The 21,801-nt window shown below is 40.0% G+C and overlaps 2 protein-coding genes across 10 annotated transcripts in view; one reads left to right on the forward strand and one right to left on the reverse strand.

Moving 5' to 3' along the window:
* The window catches only part of CAMKMT (calmodulin-lysine N-methyltransferase), a 276,279-nt gene extending 270,441 nt beyond the window's left edge, over window positions 1–5,838 (reverse strand). For 2 of the 3 annotated variants that reach the window (XM_014447683.2, XM_006083398.3), the window contains exons 1-2: window positions 5,279–5,428; window positions 680–852 (exon numbers count right to left, since the gene is read on the reverse strand). In XM_014447683.2, the coding sequence (XP_014303169.1) occupies window positions 680–852; window positions 5,279–5,416 (311 nt within the window). In that variant the 5' untranslated portion in view covers window positions 5,417–5,428. The other variant, XM_023747208.1, reaches the window with a different exon arrangement.
* A 44-nt stretch (window positions 5,839–5,882) lies between these two features.
* Window positions 5,883–21,801, forward strand: part of PREPL (prolyl endopeptidase like) — a 53,580-nt gene continuing 37,661 nt past the window's right edge. For 3 of the 7 annotated variants that reach the window (XR_002827139.1, XM_023747250.1, XM_006083399.3), the window contains exons 1-6: window positions 5,883–6,037; window positions 7,177–7,715; window positions 15,354–15,476; window positions 16,529–16,595; window positions 17,337–17,543; window positions 18,800–18,935. Coding sequence is in view for 6 of the 7 variants with exons in the window: in XM_023747250.1 (XP_023603018.1) it covers window positions 7,497–7,715; window positions 15,354–15,476; window positions 16,529–16,595; window positions 17,337–17,543; window positions 18,800–18,935 (752 nt within the window). In the remaining variant the exon portion in view is untranslated. The remainder of the gene's footprint in view (window positions 6,038–7,176; window positions 7,716–15,353; window positions 15,477–16,528; window positions 16,596–17,336; window positions 17,544–18,799; window positions 18,936–21,801) is intronic. The other 4 variants (XM_023747232.1, XM_014447663.2, XM_006083401.3 and 1 more) reach the window with 4 other exon arrangements.

The following is a 21,801-nucleotide window of genomic DNA, read 5'->3' on the forward strand; positions in this document are numbered from 1 at the left end:
TAAATGGAATAAATACCAAAGCTTGATTTTTTAGATAACTACTACTTGAAGAGTAGCTTAGACAAATCCTGTGTTCACTTTCAGCCTTCCTTGCCTCACAAAGAACTTGGCTTTTTGTCATAATCAAATGCTATGAGAGAATGGTTAAATGAACCCTTTGATTTACACCACAGTTTATCCTCAAATGTCACTACATTTTGGAAAATTTTTTTCTTATTTCTGATAATACAGCAAGAACACATTGAAGCAGCAGGAATTCCTTAACACAAAGTTAGAAAACCTAACTTCTGATAAAGATTGCTTGCAAACTCAATAGAATGAACAATGAGGTTATTATTGTTTCTCTTTTATAAGAGAAAAATGCCTTTTTTTTTTTTAAATCCTCACCCAAGGACATGCTTGGGAGGGAGGGAGGGAGGGAGGGAGAGACCTTGATGTGAAAGAGAAACATGGATTGGCTACCTTCTGTATGCTCCCCAACTGGGAATCAAACCTGAAACCCAGGCATGTGTCCTGACTTGGAATGAAACCAGCAAGCTTTTGGTGCACAGGACGACACTCAACCAACTGAGTCACTCTGGCCAGGTGAAAAAGACTTTTTATTTTATCCATAGATAGTTATTAGTTTATTTGAAAAAAAGGCTTTTATGAACAAAATCTTAACTAGAGTGATGTTTACCTTAAGAAAATACTGTATTCAGGGTAGAAGACACTTGTATATTGGACCCATGCACCAAATTCCTCTTCAGTTTCCCTTTCTTTGGCTTCTGTTACTGAAAACAGATTAAATGATTCAAATCTTCTTACAGATACATGTCGTAGACAACCATCCAGGTGTTTTTGCTTCAGAACCTTTGAAATAAAACCAAATATTGTGATCATATTATATAAACATAAGTTCAGTGTACATAACCAGATCACATACATAAGCAATAGCTAAGCCTCTCTTCAGGGTGACAGAGTTTTGAATGTGAATCCTTTATCTGCAAGCAAATAAAATTACTAACAACAACCACATCCACTGTGTTTAGTTATAAAATAGCAGGAACTGTACAGGTTGGGGCAAAAGTAGGCTTACAGTTGTTCGTATGGAAAACAATATAATAATTAATAAATAACACCAAAATAAACTGTTTCATATACTCACAGCTATAAACCTACTTTTGCCACACCCTGTACAAGATGAACCTGAAACATCCTACACAAGAAAACAAGAAGGCCATACAAAATTAAGGGTTATATTAAAAGTATTCAAGAGCCAATTTGAATAGGGTCCATTGGCCAAAGATGGGAAATGGTGAGTAATAGCAAAGATAATAGATGTAATAGAATTGAAACACATTAGTGCATGATATTTTTCAAATGCCTCACTAATGATTATGGAAGGATGCTAGAGAACCAAGTTAGTATTGAAAATCAATACTACAAAGAAAGAGGCCCTAGCCCAGGGGTGGGCAACCCCTGGCACACGTGCAAAACATGGCACGCCAGTAACTTTTGCTGGCACTCGAAACCCTCTCTTATAATCTTCCATTTACAATCGTGAATCTTTGTTCTCAGTGATGAATTTTGTTAAGTCTCGTAATAGGAGTAGCCTGACGGATGAAAGTAGTAGCTCCTGCATATCTCTGAAGGTCACAAAATATAAACCCGATGTAAAATCTCTGTCATCAGTGATGCAGCAGCAAAAGTCCCACTGATAATATCAAATGGAGTCATAAAGTTTTCTGTTGGACTATCAGTGTACATGTATACATTAAAAAATAAATGTATTTTTCATCATCATATACTGTGTTTTTGTCGCTCGAATGAATTTTATTATTTCTTCAAGGTTCTTCACATACGTACACCTTAAGAGATATCAAGTAGGCGTAACATGTTCTCAAAAAATTAGGGTTGGCACGCAGAAGAATTTTGAGTCAGAGATTTTGCTGGTTTTGGCACGCACTCACAAAAAGGTTGCCCACCCCTGCCCTAGCCGGTTTGGCTCAGTGGATAGAACATCGGACTGTGACCAAAGAGTCCCTCCCGGGTTCGATTCTGGTCAAGGGCACGTACCTAGGTTGCAGGTTCCTCCCCAGCCCGAGTTCTGATTGGGATGCATGCAGGAGGCAATCAATCGATGTGTTTCTCTAACATTGATATTTCTCTCTGTCTCTCCCTCTCTCTTCCACTCTCTCTAAAAATCAATGGAAAAACATCTTCAGGTGAGGATTAAAAAAAAAAAAAGAATCAAGTACTTCTCTGTCTTTCCTATATGAACTGTAATTGAGAGTCCAAGTAGAAGATCTGGGGAAGTTTCTCTTTTCTTTTTTTTAAAATATATTTTATTGATTTTTTCACAGAGAGGAAGGGAGAGGGATAGAGAGTTAGAAACATCGATGAGAGAGAAACATCGACAGGCTGCCTCCTGCACACCCCTCACTGGGGATGTTGCCCGCAACCAAGGTACATGCCCTTGACTGGAATCGAACCTGGGACCCTTCAGTCCGCAGGCCGACGCTCTACCCACTGAGCCAAACTGGTTAGGGTGGAAGTTTCTCTTTATAGTAGTTTTCCAAGTAATAAATGAAGAAGGAATAACAGAATTAGAATATCACCATTTTCAACCCTTTCCTGAATTCATGAACCTAGGTAACCATCACCGAAAAAGAGAAATAACCAGGCATCACTGTGATTACTGATAATAACTGTGAGAGAAAGTATATAACACCATCATCTTGACCAACCAAACCAAACAAAAAAACATCAAATCTGAATTTTCCTCTCTTGCCCCCTCCAAGAAAGAGCATATTTCTCTGCCCCTTGACCTTAGGCTTAGCCAAGTATCTTACTTGAGTCAACAGGATGTTAACAGGAGCTTAAAATGTGTTTCAGTGGTTAGGTTTACTCTCTTATACCAACTGGTCCAAGGATTAGAAGAACCATGTGGACCAAGAATATAGCACAGAGCCACTCAGCTGATTACAGCCCATGTCAGATATCTCCCAAGTGGCCTACAAATGCACAAGCAGAACAAATGCTTGTTGTTGTTTGCCACTATAATGTTGTAGCTGTTTGTTACTCAGCAATTGCTGGCTGATGCAAAACAGTGAGGACTGGGTGCTATGGACCACTTAAAGACTGCCTTTAAGGTTTTCCACAACAATTGACAATATCTACTAAAAACCAACTAGCCAGGCCCTGTGCTAGGTGCAGAGGATGGAGATTCATAAAATATCTTTTCCCAGAGAAAACTCCCATTCTAGTGAGAAAGATGGACTCTGATCAAATGATCATAAAATAATGTGATATGGGGTTCACCAGAAGAGTGAACTAAGGGTCTCAGTCCAGAGGAGTGAGTCTTCACTAAAAGAGGAGATTGAAATGGAGGCCTGAAGGATAAACATTCATTTTTCAAGTAGAGAAGATGATAAAGACCTTGTGCAGAGGGCAGATGTGTACTGAAACATTAAATGTCAAAGCCTGTGGGGAGTTCAAATGGCAGTCATAGCTGAAAGTAGTCTCATGTAGACAGCAATTCAGAATGAACATCAGTGCTGGTCAGCTAGAGTTTTTCCTATGCTAAGAATCACTGAAGTCATCACAATAAGATTAACTTAAGCCCTAATTTACTACTTTCATAATTAGACTTTAACTGATGTTTACTTCACTATAGAAAGTTCCTATGATAATGATGTATGAAGGACATTCACTTTATTATCCTACTAGAGGCCCAGTGCATGAAATACATGCACCGGGGTGGGGGGGGGGGGGCGTGTCCCTCAGCCCAGCCTGCTCCCTCCTTATCGCCTATCTTGCCTATCTTCTCACTGCTCCTTGCTACTCGGCTGGCTGCTTGAGGCTCCCGCCACCAGCACTGCACTCGCCTGCTGTGAGCCCCATTCTGGCTGAGCCGTGCTCCCCCTGTGGGAGCACACTGACCACCAGGGGGTAGCTCAGTGATGGCGAACCTATAACACGCATGTCACAGGTGACACGCAAACTCATTTTTTGGTTGATTTTTCTTTGTTAAATGGCATTTAAATATATAAAATAAATACCAAAAATATAAGTGTTTTACTATGGTTGCAAATATCAAAAAATTTCTATATGTGACACAGCACCAGAATTAAGTTAGGGTTTTTCAAAATGCTGACACTCCGAGCTCAAAAGGTTCGCCATCACTGGGGTAGCTCCTGCGTTGAGCGTCTGCCCCTGGTGGTCAGTGCACATCATAGCAACCAGTCGTTCTGGTCATTCTGTCCTATGGTTGCTTAGGCTTTTATCATATAGAATATAGGTTTGTAACATTATTAGCAAAACCAGCTCTGGGAAGACTTCCAGTGCATCAACAAAGAAAATACTTTGAGTTATGCCATGACAGCACTGGAAGGCCACCATATGCAAAAGGTGCCTCTGCCAAACCAAGTAAGGTGCAAACAAAAATTAACCCCCCAATCCTAACCCCACAATCTCCAGGAAACAAAGAGCTGGGGAAGCTCTTTCTGGAAAAGACGTTCAGAAAATGGAAAGTGTTCCCCTGAGTCCAGTTTTTCAGCAAGGCAGCTCGGGCAGAGCACAAGGACAAACAGACGTCACTTCAGGCAGTTTGCAGAGTCCGTGATGTCCCATCGGAACTGACAAGCCTGCACACGGCTGCAGTTAGGAGCCAATAGCAGCAACTTTGAGGTACGAGAAGATAACCGCCAGGAAGCAAACGACTCCACCTGGGACGGCCAGAACCTCGCCCATCACCTCGCACTACCAGATGCGCACGTAACTTTCACATCCCCAAAGGAGAAGGGCGGGAGGCGGCTCGCGCGGCTCCCTCCACGCCCCCGCGGTCGCGGAAGAAACCGCGGCAACGCGTGCAACGTCCAAGTCCCAACACAGGCAACCACGCTGGTCCCCAAGACAAGGAGCTAGAACCAGGCTGGGAGATCAGCAGCGAGAAGAAACCTGGGAAAGCAACTAAAACAGAAGCAGGAAAGAAGCGATGGGGGGAGAGGGGGGCGGCCCCGCCCATCCGACCCGCGAGCTGGCAGGTGCAAGCAAATGTCTAGGAAGAGGTTGTCTACTTCGCTCGGAGTTTCCCAGGAACTCGGACGTGGGCTGCCCCTTCCCGCGCAACCCCACCTGGCTCCCCTCTTCTGATGGGACCCTGAGGGGAAGCAAGGAGACACCTCTGGGGTGGCTCCCGACGAAGCTGTGAGGGGAGCATACCTGCCGATCGCACGCCCCACCACGCGAGGGGAGGGGCCCCGTGCAAAGGTGAGGCGGGTGGGCTCTGCCTTACCTGCCGCAGGAGCTTCCACCGGGCGGCTCCTAAGGGCGAGGAGACGGCGGGGCCCGGAGCCGCGCGGCCGCCGGTCGTGCCCTCGCCCGAGGCGCGCTCAGCCTCGCCGACCCCGGCGTCTGGGACTCGAGACTCCATCCCGCCGGTGCCACCTACCCACGAGCTGCCGCCAGCACGACTCTCCCCTGCCAGGACCTGCGGACGTCTTCCCTGCCAGGACCTGTGACGCCGGTCCTCCCTCCCACAGCCCGAAAGCTCCTCGAGATCCGCATTTCCGGTTTTCGCGTCTCCATGACAACCAGGCCGGCGCTGGGCCTGTCATTGCACCATTTTGCCGGCGGCCACGTTGAGTGAGGGCGCAGCGGAGGGCGAGGGGGCTGTGGCGGAGCTAGTACGCCGCGGCCCCTGTGTGTGTTCTTCTCCCCGGCCGCATCCCGAGCTCGGAATACGAGCAAAGAACCAAAAGGCTTGTCTTTTTGCGGGTGAGAGAGCCCAGGAGACGACCGGAAAGCCGTCCGTGCCCATAGTAAAGATGGCGGAACCTGCGTCGCGCACGTGCTGGGCGGGGGGTGCGTGGGCGGCGTGCCGCACACCAGCCCGGGGCGGCGCTCGGGCGGCTGCGGTCCTGCGGGCTTAGCGGGCAGACCTCGCCGGACGCGCCCGAGGCCGCACCCTCGCTCCTTCCCGAGAGCTGCGGGCTGCTCGCCGGCCCTCACTCGTCTCGGCGTCCGGAGGCAGAGCGCCTTTCCGTGGGCGCAGGTACGGGCAGCGCATGCTGGGGGTCTCTCCCCTTTCCCCGTTTCTCCTCCACCCAGCCCCCCCTCAGCCCCTTGGTCCTTGCTTCTTGGCCGTGTCCCTCCACTGCCGGGCACACGGTATGCCACTCCCTCTGCACTCAGATCGCCTCACCCCTGGGGTGGAGAGTTGCACCGGGAAAATGCCGTTTCTCCCGGGAGCACCCATTCATCGGCCCCACCCCCATCCCTAGCCTTCTCCCTGCGGATGAAAGGTGGGTGGATGGAGGCTGCCCGCGTGGATCTAGTGGTTTCGGTGATTTGCTTATTTCTACTTATTTTGCAACTGATCCCCCTATTCTCGCTCGCCCATTATTTTTGCTGCGACACAGAGATGGAGGGAGGCGGGGGCGTTGGCCTGGGAGCGCATCGGAGCTGGAGTAAAACTGACGCAGGATTGTGCCTTCGATGACCGAGGGCCGTGGGGATACTGCAGGAGGGCACTCAGTGCTGGGCAGCATCTAGATTTTCCCTGTCCTAATAGTAGTCACCATGTGATGAGTGGTTACGGCGTGCCAGGCACTGGATTAAGAGCTTAACGTATCCATTCCATAGGGTAAATGGTGCCGTTGTCTCAGTTTTGCAGAAGAAATGGAGGCACAGGTAGAAAGTGCAGGAGGGAAGAACTGAACCCCGATCTCTCTATTAACTACTTACTAGTTTTAATTACCTTGATAAGTTAGTAAGAACCAACTTCCCAAACAAATCCGAGATGCTCTCACATTTTATCTGTGCATCCTGAAGGGATTTTGTTTGTTTAGCTAAATCCCTTTCTAATGGGAAAGTCAACCGTTATGTCCCATCGTTCCCCTGTGTGTACAAGATTTGGAGCCAAACCATTTTGGACTTTTATGTTCTACTTACTCCAAGTCACCTGGGGCAATTGCTTAAACTTCCCGCAGCCACGGTTTGCTCACCTGTAAAATGTTCATTAGGATATTCTCATAATAGCTACTGTCTGGTCCTTATATAAAATCAAAGTCATTTTGCCTTTTAAAAACCCTGAGTCCCTGAGATGCCCCCATTAACTCCATGTACTTATTTGCAAATTTTTATTTTGTTTTGTTGTGTGTGTGTGTTTTGTGTTTTGTTTTGTTTTTTTAGTTTTCCCCTATGGGTACCAGAATCAGTGCTGCATAGTTTGAACGTGATAGGATTGACTTTACAAATGAAACATTTTTGTCACACCTGCCAAGAAGTATGATTTGAATGAAACTTTAACTTATACACGTTTTCAGATATTTTTAACCCGGGTTCGCAGCTGTCTGCAGTTATTCATTACCCGAGGGGTGCATGGCCCTGAAGGGGGGGGATAAGAACTGCGGATTGTAGGTACTCTGAGAACCCACTACTGTGTAATCAGACCTATGAAATCACTTGTGCTGGCAGCCCCAAAGCGAGCATAAACCAGGGACTTTGATATCATGCAGCAGAAGAGCAAATTATTTCTCCAGGCTTTGAAGTATAGTATTCCTCACCTTGGGAAATGCGTGCAGAAACAGCACTTGAATCACTGTAACTTCGCCGATCATTATTACAGTAGAATAAAATTGAAAAAATATCACCTAACCAAGTGTCTGCAGAGTAAGCCCAAGATATCAGAGTTAGCAAGAAACATCCCAAGTCGGAGCTTCTCACGTAAGGTACGGACTGTTTAAGTTTACCTATTTGTAGGTCATTAAGATTAATTTTAACCTAAAGATAATTCTAGTTTGATTTTTTTAATATCTATAATTGTCTATAATCAAATTGTCTATAGTCAAATTAAGTATAAAAGAATATATATATTTATAGAGTTCTAATTTAATATATAAAAATACACTCATGTAATGATTCACCTTAGAAATTCCTTAGTGTGCCTACCAATGTAATTCAAAGTATAATTCAGTTTTCTCAAATTCCTAGAATATCGTGATAGCTCTTAATAAAATCTAATATTATAGTAATTGTTTTCAAATTAGTAAACTTCAGTAAAGGCCATGTACTTGTGTGTTACTTCTGTGTAAAAAAAAAAAAAGGAAAGGAAAAGAAAAGAAAAAAAAAAAGACTTGCATTTTTTACCACTTGGGTCCTTTAGGAAGATGCTTTCAGACTATTGTGCTTTGGCCAGACCCCAGGCTGCATTCATGACGTCTGCCTTGAGAACCCAACTGCCCTTATATGTAAAGGAACACATCCTGGTTTGCCTGAGATGGTCCCGGTCTACACCTGCTGTCCCTGTGTAATTATTAATAGTGTCTCCTTTCCTCTCAAAGTGTCCTGGTTAGGATGGTAAATTATATGTTCATCCTACTTGTTTGAGATTGAGTTATTTATTTATACTGCTGCTGCTTTGAAATACCTATCCTACCTTATGCTTGTTATACTTCTAATATTTTATTAATTTCTGGTTTTAACTGTTTTGTTGCATACTGATTTTTTTTCTTACTCTGTTTTTACTTCCTCATTTTTTATTGTAGTTAAATATTCATCATATAACATTTGTTATTTAAACCCTTCTTAAGTGTAATTTAATAACATTAATTTCATTCACAATGTTGTACAGCCATCACCACTATCTATTTCCAAACAAAACCCTTTCATTACCCAAAAACATATACCCATTAAGCAATAGCCTACCTTTTTTGAGCCCCTGGTAACCTTTAATCTACTTGGTCTTTATGAATTTGCCTATTCTAGATAATTCATAATAGTAAGTAGAATCATAATATTTACCCTTTTGTGTTTGGTTTATTTCACTTAGCATAATATTTTTAAGGTTCATGTTGTAGTATATATCAGAACTTTATTCCTTTTTATGGCTAAATAATATTCCATTATATGTCTATACCACATTTTATTTATACATTCATCTATCTATGGACACTGGAGCGGATTCTTCTAATTTTAGAAATGACTTTTTAATATTATTTTACTCGGTTTATCTGTGTTTTTTATATAATTCTTGCTCTTTTAACTAATACTTATGGGTTTTGTGGGGGGGGGGGGGGGGTTTGCTTTTAACTTTTTATCAGTTAGTCCCTAGACTTTTACTCCTTACATTTTATTCTTTTTGTTGCATGTTTTATCACTCCTTACATTTTAGTCTTTCAAATTATTTTTCTTTTTATAGCATCTTAATTTAGCACTTTGATTCTTTCTATAAATTCTTTTTTTTTTAAGATCTAATTGACTTTATTATGTAATTCATGAAAGGGTCAGCATCCCATCTAGCAACTAGAAGGTGCTCCCTCATGCAGAAATTCTTTATGTCTTCCTTTTATTTCATTTTTACCTTGTGTGTACACACATGCGTAACTTTAGCATACTTTAGAAAGATAAACTTAAATTTTACCTATTGGACACATTTTAGACCTTTAGATCATTTTATTTTGTATGTGTTTAGAACATTTTGTCATCTTGTGCTTTTATGTTGAGTCTTAGTTTATAAATAGTAGGCAGGAATTACCATCAGAGTAACAGCTGTGATATTAGGTCACACTCTGTGCAGGAGATTGACTTGTTTCCCCTCCATTTGTCCCTGAAGCAACTTGTTAATTCTCTTTTGTAGATACCTATCACCTAGAAACTTTATCCTGATATGGTGACTCCAAGTTAAGAGGCTCTTTTAGTAATTCTTTTGCCTAATAAAGTGGCCCTGCTTTCATATGTCAACCATTCCCTCTTAGAGAAAAGATAAGATCTAAAAGTTGGGATCTCTGTCCTTAATGGTCACTGGGACCTGGAGAAGCTGTGAAGAGGCCTATAGACAAGCATGTACACTTCCTTTCAACCAGCATTTACTCAGCTTCAACTTTGTCCACTCTCATGGGTGCAATAAAGTAGAAAAAGTCCTTAGTTCCTATGGACAAAACATTTGCTTACAGTACAGACCTAATTATATAAGGTAACGTTTTCCTGGTTTTCCTTCTACCTTACAAACCTATCCTCACGCTCCTTTCCTAACTTTTCTTTCATATGACCTCTACATTTTGGAGTTTTTCGGAGCTTAGTCCTGGCCCCTTTTTCTCTCTTAAGTAATTTTCCCTACAGTGGCTCTAAATACCGTAGCAATTATCTTCATTCCAAACTCCCCTTCGAGCTGCACATCGTGGACCTCTCACTGACTTTTCAAACTACCCAGAGTTGAACCTCAACTCTTCCAACCCCAACTCGCCTCTTCTTTATCTCATTACTCTATGCTCAGTTATTCAAACTGGGACACAGGAAACATTGTTTATCCCTCCTGTCCCTTTACCGTGCCATCACATCCATTAACAGTGTATCCTGAACTAGCTTCATGATTTTTACCACATAGGCTATTATTTAATTATTTTAGTTTAATAGACCTGACTTATCCCAAGGAATAATATTCAGTAAATCATTGGTCTGATGTGTTAATTATATTCTTTCTAATAAATTTTTCATATCCAAATTATGTATACCATCATGTCTGAGATGTTTTCAGAAACACTGCATTAGCTTCCAAAATACATATTGAATCTGTTCATGTTTCTCCATCTCTGTCATCATCACTCAGTCATCTTTAACCTGGACCACTGGTAAAGCCTCCTAACCAGATTTTTTGCTTGTCTTCTTCTTCCCTTTTCTTTTCCTTATTTATTTCTGTGTGTGTGTGTGTGTGTGTGTGTGTGTGTTATTGACATCCCCCGTTTTCTCCCTTTTGCCCCGCTCCACCCAGCCCCACCCCACCCCAGGCCTTCACCACATTATTGTCTGTGTCCATGGCCTATGCATATACGTTCTTCGATTAATGTCTTTCCCTTATTCTTTTGCTTGTGGATATCCAGTTATCCCAGCACCATCTATTGAAAAGATCTTTTCCCATGGAACTGTCTTAGCACCCTTGTTGAAAATCTATTAACCATAAATCCAATATAAATCTGGGAGGCTTCGCCCTAACCGGTTTGGCTCAGTGGATAGAGCATCGGCCTGCAGACTAAAGGGTCCCAGGTTCGATTTCGGTCAAGGGCATGTACCCTGGTTGCGGGCACATCCCCAGTAGGGGGTGTGCAGGAGGCAGCTGATCGATGTTTCTCTCTCATCGATGTTTCTAACTCTCTATTCTCTCCCTTCCTCTCTGTAAAAAATCAATAAAATATATTTTTTTAAAAAATCTGGGAGGCCTCAGTATATAAATAGCATTTAAGGTCATGAGGCTAGATGAGATCACCAAGGGAATTAGTGCCAACTGTAGCCCAGGGAGTGCCGATGTTAAGCCAGAGAGTTGAGTAGGAACCAGCTACAGAGACAAATAGGGCAGTGAAATAGGAGCAAAACGATGAGAATGAGGTGTCCGGGAGCCAAGTGAAGAAAAGTGTTAAGAAAAGGGAGTGTTCAGCTGTGCCACGATACTGATAACTCAAATAGTGTAAATACCTAGAATTAACATGTGTCCTTTCTTTGCAATACTGGGACTGCAATGGGTCATCATTGATTTTGACAAGACAAAGCAAAGAATGAGAAGGGAAGAAATCTTATTGGACTCCAGAGAAGGGGGAAGAGAGAAATTGGGGGCAGGGAGCAAAGGAAACAATTACTTTCATTTTAACAATCACTTTTGAATAACAAAATAAACAGCAAATATAACTAGATATTTTAAATGAATATAGTGAAGATTCTTGAAAAGTATTTCACAGATACTAAATAAGCTGTGTACTGCCCCACCGGTGTGGCTCAGTTGGTTGGGCCATTATCCTATACACAAGGGGTTGCAAGTTCCATTCCAGGTCAGGGCACATGTCCTGGTTCAGGGTTCGATCCCCAGCTGGAGCATGTGCAGGAGGCAACTGATTGATGTTTCTCTCTCTCTCTTCCTTCCTCTCTCTAAAAACAGTAAAATAAAAATGTGTGCTAATGTGAATATACTGTGGGTATGTTAATTACAGATTTGCTATGGTCCTGTTTCAAACAACAGGGAGACCATTTATCAAGTCAGGGAAGTTCCTCCCTATTCCTAACTTAAGGTTTTATTATTTTTTAAGATGTGGGGTTTTTTTCCCCCCTGTTTTAATTGAAATTGCTCTAAGATTTATCTTCTTTATCTGTGTTAGATTACATTGATACATTTTTCTAATTTTGAATTATCCTTTTACTCTTAAGATAAATCCTTGGTCACTCACAGTTTCATTACTGTTACTGTTTTTGTTTTGTGCTATTTATTTATTTAAAAAATATTTTTTATTGATTTCAGAGAGGAAGGCAGAGGGAAAGATAGAAACATCAATGATGAGAGAGAATCATTGATTGGCTGCCTCCTGCATGTCCCCTACAGGGGATTGAGTCGCAACCCAGGCATGTGCTCTTGACCAGAATCGAACCCGTGACCCTTCAGTCCGTAGGCCAACACTCTATCCACTGACCCAAACTAGCTTGGGCATGTTTTGTGCTTTTTAAAAATACATTGATTTATTTTATATTTTTAAATCTATATTCTATAAGAATGATTTTTGTCATATATTGTGATTGTCCAGTTTTAGTTTCAAGGTTATATTAGCCTGATAAAATTAGTTGAGTAGTTTTAAGTAGTAGGCATTTTTTTCTTAAATAGTAGTTGACATATGAAAAGATTATCTGTTCCTTGAAGATTCAAGAAAGCTACCTTTGAAAGTAGGCATTTTATCTATGTTTTAAAATGTAGTGGCATAAAGAACTTTGTGATTTTTAAAATCTATTATATCTCTAATTGTACGATGTTTTTCATTCCTAATATTCATTGTCTTTTTTAAGTCACCGTTGCTATACATGTCTTTTTAATACATTTTTCAAAGAACCAATGTTATATTTTGTTGATCCTCTCTTTACTTTCATCAGTTTCATTAAACAAATTAATTTTATTTCTTTTCTTCTACTCCCTTTAGGTTTACTCTTCTCTTTTTCCTTCTTAAATTGAAATGCTTTGTATCTGCAGATACATAATGTCATATTGTCCCACTATTAATGATGCTATCTATGCTAGATCATTTTGGTTAGGGAGATAAATCCTTGTTCTCTCCATTGTTAAATGAGCAATATTCCCTTTGCAATACTAAGTAATCAGTAGGGTAATGCTTCGGTACTGTGCAAATATTGTATTACGCAACATAATTTCACCTAATGAGTTTAACAACCACTAATGATCTTTACCCTAATCAGTTCTTTCACTGGGGTTTGTTAATGATTTTCTAATTCTATTATTCTTTCTACATTTATTAGCTTGTATGATGTCGTAAAGAAGAGCTTCCTTTTTTGTTGTACCCTCTTTTTATTTTAGTTTAGTGGGGAGGTTTTTTTTGCTTGTTTTCAAGTTATTGTGAATTTTTTCAGTGTATTATAATCAGTTATAGTCATTATTCTTTTTGATGCTCAGATTGTCATTGTGGCTCCTGGGAACCCCTTCACACTGGCCCTTGTCTCCTTCTGACAAGTCTCCATAATCTTTGAGCATTTCCTTGCTTTCTGGCAGATGTCCTAAGCCTACTTTTTACTCTTCCCTGCTGACGACTTTAAAAGTTCTAACAGGAATTATGGATCAGATAAGCATGTATCTGGAAATGAAAAGGCAGATCCTAGTGCTAAGTTATAGTTCCAGGAGAGATTTCTAGTGATCTTCTGATTTGTGTTTCAGATGATAGTAGGACATTATCGATACAGGCATTTTGCCTCACAACTCTAAAAGATTGACTCTAGATTTTGTAAAAATGCAAAAAATATAAATGAAAAATAAACAGTGAAAAAAAGCCTCCAGCTTTTGGACTTCACATAATTACTCAAGGATAATAATTATAAGATTGAAATAGAGACTGAATGATTTAGACTACCACAACAACCATTGTTGCTAATTTGAATCTAATCCCAATCAAAAGCATCTCAAAAATTCTAAAGGAAAAACTTTGTGAAAATGATTGTTTTTCCATTTAATGTTTTCTATTTTAGTTGCGTGTTTAATTTTAGATTGTAAACGCTTTATGATATAAACTATATTTATAGCCTACATTTTCTAAAGTGTTGGTAAAGTACCATGGACACACTTGTGCAATAAATATTTACCAGCTGTTGGAGGTCCTTACCAAAGGCTTAATACCCCTCTGGCACAAATCACTGTACAGTTGTCATCATTGGCAGGAAGTTGACATTGAAAATCTTGGCTAGAATTCTTTTGCTTAAGGCAAACCTATGAGTGTTAAATTATTGAACTCTTTTCTAACAACTGAGGTTTTACCTTATATAAACTTTAATACTTTATATGGTATTTGTGTGCTAATCAGAGGTAAACTAAAGCTCATAGCTTATTAGATACTCCCAGTAAAATAGAGTGCTTAATTTAGCTTTCATTGGTATCTCTATTCACGTTCATTAATTTTCCATTACTTTCTCTTGTTCTTCCTTTTATATGGTGAATATATTATTTTTTACTTAAACTCAAAGAAAAGCTCTGTTTTATAAAGGATTAATTCATTTTTTGATCTGATGAACAGTTCTATTTGGGGGACTTCTTATCCCCATGAGAGAAGAAAATGATGGCTAATGAAGATACAATGTAGGACTAATTTTTTACCGTAATTCTTGCTGTGAATAAAGAGTGTACATTTATTAATAAAAATGATGTCTTCCTCTCCCATCAATATATCACTCCTTTAAGGAGGTATTTTACTTTATTTTTAAATTTTTTTTAATTGATTTCAGAGGAAGGGAGAGTAGAGAGAAAAACATCAATGATGAGAGACAATAATTGATTGGCTGCCTCCTGCACACCCCCCACTGGGGATCAAGTCAGCAACCCAGGCATGTGCCCTGACCGGGAATCGAACCGTGACCTCCTGGTTCATGGGCCGATACTCAACCACTGAGCCACCCTGGCCAGGCAGGAGGTATTATTTTATTACTGTATAAAACTCAGTAGACTTTTTTTTGTACCTCCAAGTCCTGATAATTAAATATGTAAATGTTCATAGGGTTTCCTGTACTGCTTAATTTTCTATAAACCTTTCCCATAGTATTGCTGAACATTCTCCAGTGCTTCTTAGTAATTCTGCATCTTAAGGTTTTATCCATTTAAATTAATAGTTTAGCTACAAGTATCCACTTCATTGTCTTTGTTTACATTTTTAAATGAAAAAGAGGAGATCATTTATTGAGCTTGAGAAACGACACTTAAGATCTGTGAAATGCATACTATTTCATAGGTAAAGACCTAATATTGTAGTACTTGCATGAAAAGGAATTAAGAAATATATTTTAAAAGACAAGCTATTTTTCCCTAGTTTGAAATATTATGATCATACCAATAAAACTTTTTCCAGGATATTCTGCCTATTAAACAAGAAAACGAAAAACCCCTTTCAGAAAACATGGATGCATTTGAAAAAGTGAGAACAAAATTAGAAACACAGCCACAAGAAGAATATGAAATCATCAATGCAGAGGTAGGATATTTATGAATTTTTTTAAACTCTGATATTACCAGTCAGGATGTAAATGAACTAACTACCTTGTGATTTATAGGCATAATCCCACATAAGAAGTAGACTGCTTTTGGCCTTTAAAATATGCTTAAAAACTTAAAGAACAACAAATAAGTACAGTGTGATCCTTAATGTAAATTATAAATGTCAAAACCAAAGTGAATTTTCAAGCACATTTTGTTAATTCTAGTTTTTGGAAAAAACCAATTCTGTTTAAAATTTTTTAAAGTAATTCCAAATGTAAGTTCAAATGAAACTGAGTCATATTTCTTTCTTATCAGAAAAGTATTTGATTGCCTATCTACACTTTTTTTAATGAAAAGAAATTCACTCTAAGTCGTGTTGTATAGAAGTCAAATATTTGTTTGACTATTTTATCGTTACCACAATCAGTTGCATTCAATATATAGATATTACACATGAGCACTATTCATTCTCTCAGTTTCAGAATGTCTATATCTGTCACCCACAGAGGATAAGATGCTTTGTGTAAAATCAAGACCATGAACAGTTGGTGGTGACAGCATATTTGAGAGGAAAGAATCTCAGAAAGTTATTGACTGGGTTTTCAGCCCAATCTGAGCCACAGTTTTCTCACCTACATCATTCTGGATTATCTTAAAGATGCCCCTTGATCTCTGTTAATGGCACCCCACTGTAGAGATGTTAGATGTTCCCAAAATACAACTAAAGCGCTTTGTACAGTCATGAGAACCAACATAGATTGCAATATTTCTTCTCTTTGTTGCCTCTTTCATTTGTGTATAAGAAATTCCTTCAGTGATTGTGGACACATGAAAACCATTTCTTAACCACACTGTGTTGTAAAAAGTGATCCATTTTATAGTTTTTATGTGTTCATCTATAAACTTCAACATGCTTTTATGAAAGATCCCATTTCTTCATCTTGACTAGTTAGAACATTAAGCAGTTAAATTCAAACATGCTTAAATCGTTAAATTATTTATTATGTATTATTATTAAATAAACTATTTATTTCTTTTTATCGTCAGGTTAAACATGGAGGTTTTGTTTACTACCAAGAAGGTTGCTGCTTGGTGCGTTCAAAAGATGAAGAAGGTATACCACAGTTTTTCCTTTTAGCATACTCTGATTTTTCAGATTTCACATTTTTCATAGGAAATTTGATATTCTCAAAGGCATAGAAAATTTTTTTAGATTATTTCTGAATTTTTATTAAATGGCTAGTTTTTAATATCTGGGTTTGTTTAAGATATAGTTTACAGCCACACTCAAAGCTTTGATAGGAAGAATGGAGATAGGAACCAGCATTTTTTGAGCATCTGCTGAATCCCAGGTACTGTACAAGGTACGATTAGTCAATGTCATTTACATTGTCTTTCTAGGTTCTATATGGTCTCTAAACACTAGGCTATCATGGTATTGAATAATATCACATAAGTTGATGCATGGTATGATATGGACTAGCATAGGATAATATTAAATAACTAATGCCAGTTTCTGTGCAAAACAAGCTGCCATTAATGCTGCAGGAAGCCAGAATATAGCTTCTTACAGAAGAGGGATGCTGATTTAATTTTTTAAATTTTCAATCTCCTCACCTGAGGATATTTTTATTGATTTGACAGAGAGGAAGGGAGAGAGAGAGAGAAATGGTTGCTTCCTGCATTTGCCCTGACCGGGAATCAAACCCACAACCATTTTTGGGACACAGGACGATGCTCAACCAGCTGAGCCACCCAGCCAGGCAGAGGAAGGCTAATTTGACATTGACATACAGTTTAAAATATTTTTAAGAACATCTGTGGCATTATCTCTTTCTCCCTTTTCTTTATGCAGCAGACAGTGATAATTATGAGGTTTTGTTCAATTTGGAGGAACTTAAATTAGACCAGCCCTTCATTGATTGTATCAGAGTGGCTCCTGATGAAAAATATGTAGCTGCCAAGATCAGAACGGAAGATTCGGAAGCATCTACCTGTATAGTTGTGAAGCTCAGTGACCAACCTGTCATGGAAGCTTCTTTCCCCAATGTGTCCAGTTTTGGTAAGCCACCAACCACAACAGTCTTCTATTTGATAAAGCAACCGTAGAGAATTGTTCACACTTTTGAAACATTTTATTTGCCCAGGAGAGTGAATGACAAAGTGAGTGCCTGATTTGTTTACCCCTGTGGTCTCCACACCTGACTATGTGCCTCTTATTCAAGGGACTGCCCCTTCTTTAATTATATATTTGATAGCAAATTACCCAAGAGAAACTTCGGAACATGTCGTCGAACTAACATATTCATCAGTAGAAGTTGTGATATTTTTACTAATAGAACCAACTTTAAATGTTATCATTGATCATTGAGTAATACGTGTCTATACCTTATCCTCCTTTTTCATTTTCCGTCATAAATTTCTCCATTGTTTCATAACTACATGCTTTTGCAATGAATTGATCCTAATACATAAATTTGGTACATTTTAACCTCTCTTAAAATCAGGATGCATATTATCCATGCTGCCTTACAGTAACTGTCAGCCAGGTGGCAGTCATGATGTCATTTTGTGAAAACTTCCACTGACAGCTTCTGGTAAGATCAAGAAAACCCCAGCTTTAAAGTATATCTGGTAGTCTGAGATATCATGTGGCTTGAAAGCAGACAGAAAACATTTAGGCATGAGAGAAAATGATCTAATATTTCCTCATACTTAAAGTTAGAGGTTTTAGATTTAAACATAATTTATCTCCTGAAAACAAATAATGACTTTACCAAAGTCTTCCCTAAATATTGAACATTCCTCTCCTATTTAGAAACTTTAGTGTCCTGAGACTGATAACAACTTGAACACTTAGAATTGATGTAGTATAATATTTTATTCTCTGGAAAGCTCTTAGGTTTATATAACACAGGTTATATACAGTTGAATCTATGTTAGATTTAGATTTCCAGGGATAAACTTACACATCTCTTTTCTTTGGCACTCAAACTTGGAATGCACTGTGCCTTTTTTTAAAAAAAAATTTTATTTTATTTTTTAATATTTTTATTGTTTTCAGAGAGGAAGGAAGAGGGAGAGAGAGATAGAAACATCAATGATGAGAGAGAATCATTGATTGGCTGCCTCCTACACGCCCCCCACTGGGGATCGAGCCCACAACCCGGGGATGTGCCCTTGACCGGAATCGAACTTGGGACCCTTCAGTCCGCAGGCCGACGCTCTATCCACAGAACCAAACTGGCTAGGTCTGTGCCTTTTTTACAAAACTGTAAGTAGTTGGCTATGTATAATTCTTTAATATTTTTTCCCCAGAATGGGTAAAGGATGAAGAAGATGAGGATGTTTTATTCTATACCTTCCAGAGGAACCTTCGCTGTCATGATGTGTATCGAGCCACTTTTGGTGAAAACAAACGTAATGAACGTTTTTACACAGAAAAAGACCCAAGGTACTAGAATAATACAATTAAAGCTTTTTCTCCCACGTATTTCTCCAGTTATCTAAAGTGCTGCTCTTGGTTGACTTAAAATGTTGATTTTGGCTGGAAACAAATATAATATTGTAATCATTCTTTTTTGTAAGTTGTTTAGATTCAAAACTGGAGTTTAGGCATATTCAAACTCCAGAGTAAACACAAATACATCATTAGACTGCAAATGTTGAGTTACATACTTTCTGGACTGTGACGCATGAGAGGAGTTGTTGACTGAACATTTAATAGGGTTGTCATATAGCAATTATAAATCTCTTGTAAGTCAGATACCATGGTATCAGTTGCACAGAATTCACTATGCATTTTATAGAGATTATCTGAATTTTAAATTGCTTTGCTTTCAGCCATGATGGCCATTGGTCCTTATATTTTACCTTCCCCAGTACTTTGGTAATTCCTTCTTAAAGCTACTTGTCTTTATTTCCTTGTAATCTCCAGGACTCATGCCTTATATTACCACTTAAGCTTGGAAGGAAATGATAGTAAATGTATCTGGCAAAATTCCTTGTAATTGAGAAACAGTTTTTTTCTTAACACAAGGGTCCTGTCACTTCATACATCATTAAACAATATAGTTTGGACAATATCTGAACAGATTTTGCAAGGAAAAAAGGGGGGGGATTTAATACTAAATAAATTTATAGCAGTGAAGTCAATATCAAATCAAGAAAATTAACCCTTCGTTTCATAAGAGCTGGCAAGGATCTTAAAGAAAATCTTGAAAGAAAGAAAGGAAGGAAGGAGGGAGGGAATCTGGTACAACTCCTAATTAATTAATAGTAATAATCTTAGGTCTAAAGGAATTACATTATTCCAGGCCATAGAACTAACATTCTTGGTCCAGTGATATAGTCATTGCTTTTTTTCTAATGATGATTGTTTTAATGAGATTGATTTTTAATGATCATAAAGACTATGTAGGGAGAAACCAAGATGGCGGCATAGGTAAACACCGGAAATTGCTGCCTCCCACAACAACTTCAAAAATACAACTGAAAGACAAAACGGACATCATCCAGAACTACAGGAAGGCTGGCTGAGTGGAAATTCTACAACTAGAAGGAAAGAGAAAAGCACACTGAGACTCAGAGGAGGTGCGGAAGTAAAGTGCAGAGGTACGGAGGCACACGCGGTAAGGGCTGGCAACTGAGGACCCGGCTGTCTTTTTGAATCGGGAGGGAGTCACAAGCCCCCGACTGCTCTGAACTCCAGTTCCGGGAAGTCTCTGGGGACCCAGACTCATACGGGGAGAAACTGGACCGTCTGGCAGCAGGCAGAACTCGGAACTCAAGGGCGGCTTTCTCTCAGAGGTGCTTGAAGTGATTACCAGGACACTGAGACGCGGGGCCTCTTAGGGCAGGGCTGAGGATCAGCCATAGCTGTTTGCTCCGCCCTGTTGATTCCCTGAGACCCCGCCCCAACCAAGCTGCAGCAGAGGCTTTTGCATATGAATGCCCTGGCCCTTTGCAATTTGAAAATTACCTAACAAACTGCAGCTGGGCCAAACAGACCCAGAACTTCCAAGAGAAGGCCCAAGGCCCCACACCAGCTTGCATTGCTTCATAGCTGGGCCACATCTGGGCACCTCCAAACCCCAAACAAGGAAGGGGAATCTGCAGATCTCTCCATAGCTCCTGCTGGGTAGCCTCAGGCAGAGGCTAAATTAGCACCTCCTTAGATCCAAGAGCCAGTGTACCCAGTGGTCAGAGTGGGACCATCCAGATTACAACTCCTCAGATCCATAAGGGACACACTCAGGGGGCAGACTCAGTGAGCACCAAAGCCCCACTGAAGCAAGTCTTGCCCCATAGGGTCTCTTCAGCACAGAAGTTCTCCCACCGTAGACACAGCTGATTCTCACAGCCAATTGGCCTGGAGGCCAATTCCTCCCAGTGATACCTACAACAATCAAGGCTTAACTACAACAAGACTGTGCACAAAGCCCACAAAGGGGTGCACCAAGAGTGTCCACCTCAGGTAATTGGGGAGGCTGAGCTACTGGGCCCTATAGGACACCTAGCACACAAAGCCACTCTACCAACACAGGGAAGCATAAAACATGCGGAGACAAAGAAACAGTCACAAATGACAGAAATGGAGGAAAGCAAACTACTGGATATAGAGTTCAAAACCACGGTTATAAGGTTTTTCAAGAATTTTCTAGAAACCGCCGATAAATTTAGTGAGACCCTGGAGGATATGAGAAAGGACCAATCAGAAATTAAGCATACACTGACTGCAATAAAGAATAATATACAGAGATCCAACAGCAGACAAGAGGATCCCAAGAATCAAGTCAAAGGTTTGAAATACGAAGAAGCAAAAAATACCCAACCAGAAAAGAAAAAAGAATCCAAAAATATGAAGATAGTGTAAGGAGCCTCTGGGACAACTTCAAGCGTACCAACATCCGAATTACAGGGGTGCCAGAAGAAGAGAGAGAGCAAGATATTGAAAACCTATTTGAAGAAATAATGACAGAAAACTTCCCCTACCTGGTGAAAGAAATAGACTTACAAGTCCAGGATGCACAGAGAACCCCAAACAAAAGGAATCCAAAGAGGACCACACCAAGACACATCATAATTAAAATGCCAAGGGCAAAAGACAAAGAGAATCTTAAAAGCAGCAAGAGAAAAACAGTCAGTTACCTACAAGGGAGTACCCATACGACTGTCAGCTGATTTCTCAACAGAAACTATGCAGGCCAGAAGGGAGTGGCAAGAATTATTCAAGTGATGAATAGCAAGAACCTACAACCAAGCAAAGTTATCATTCAGAATTGAAGGTCAGATAAAGAGCTTCACAGATAAGAAAAAGC

Source organism: Myotis lucifugus, unplaced genomic scaffold, assembly GCF_000147115.1.
Source record: "Myotis lucifugus unplaced genomic scaffold, Myoluc2.0 scaffold_6, whole genome shotgun sequence".
Taxonomy (NCBI): Eukaryota; Metazoa; Chordata; class Mammalia; order Chiroptera; family Vespertilionidae; genus Myotis; species Myotis lucifugus.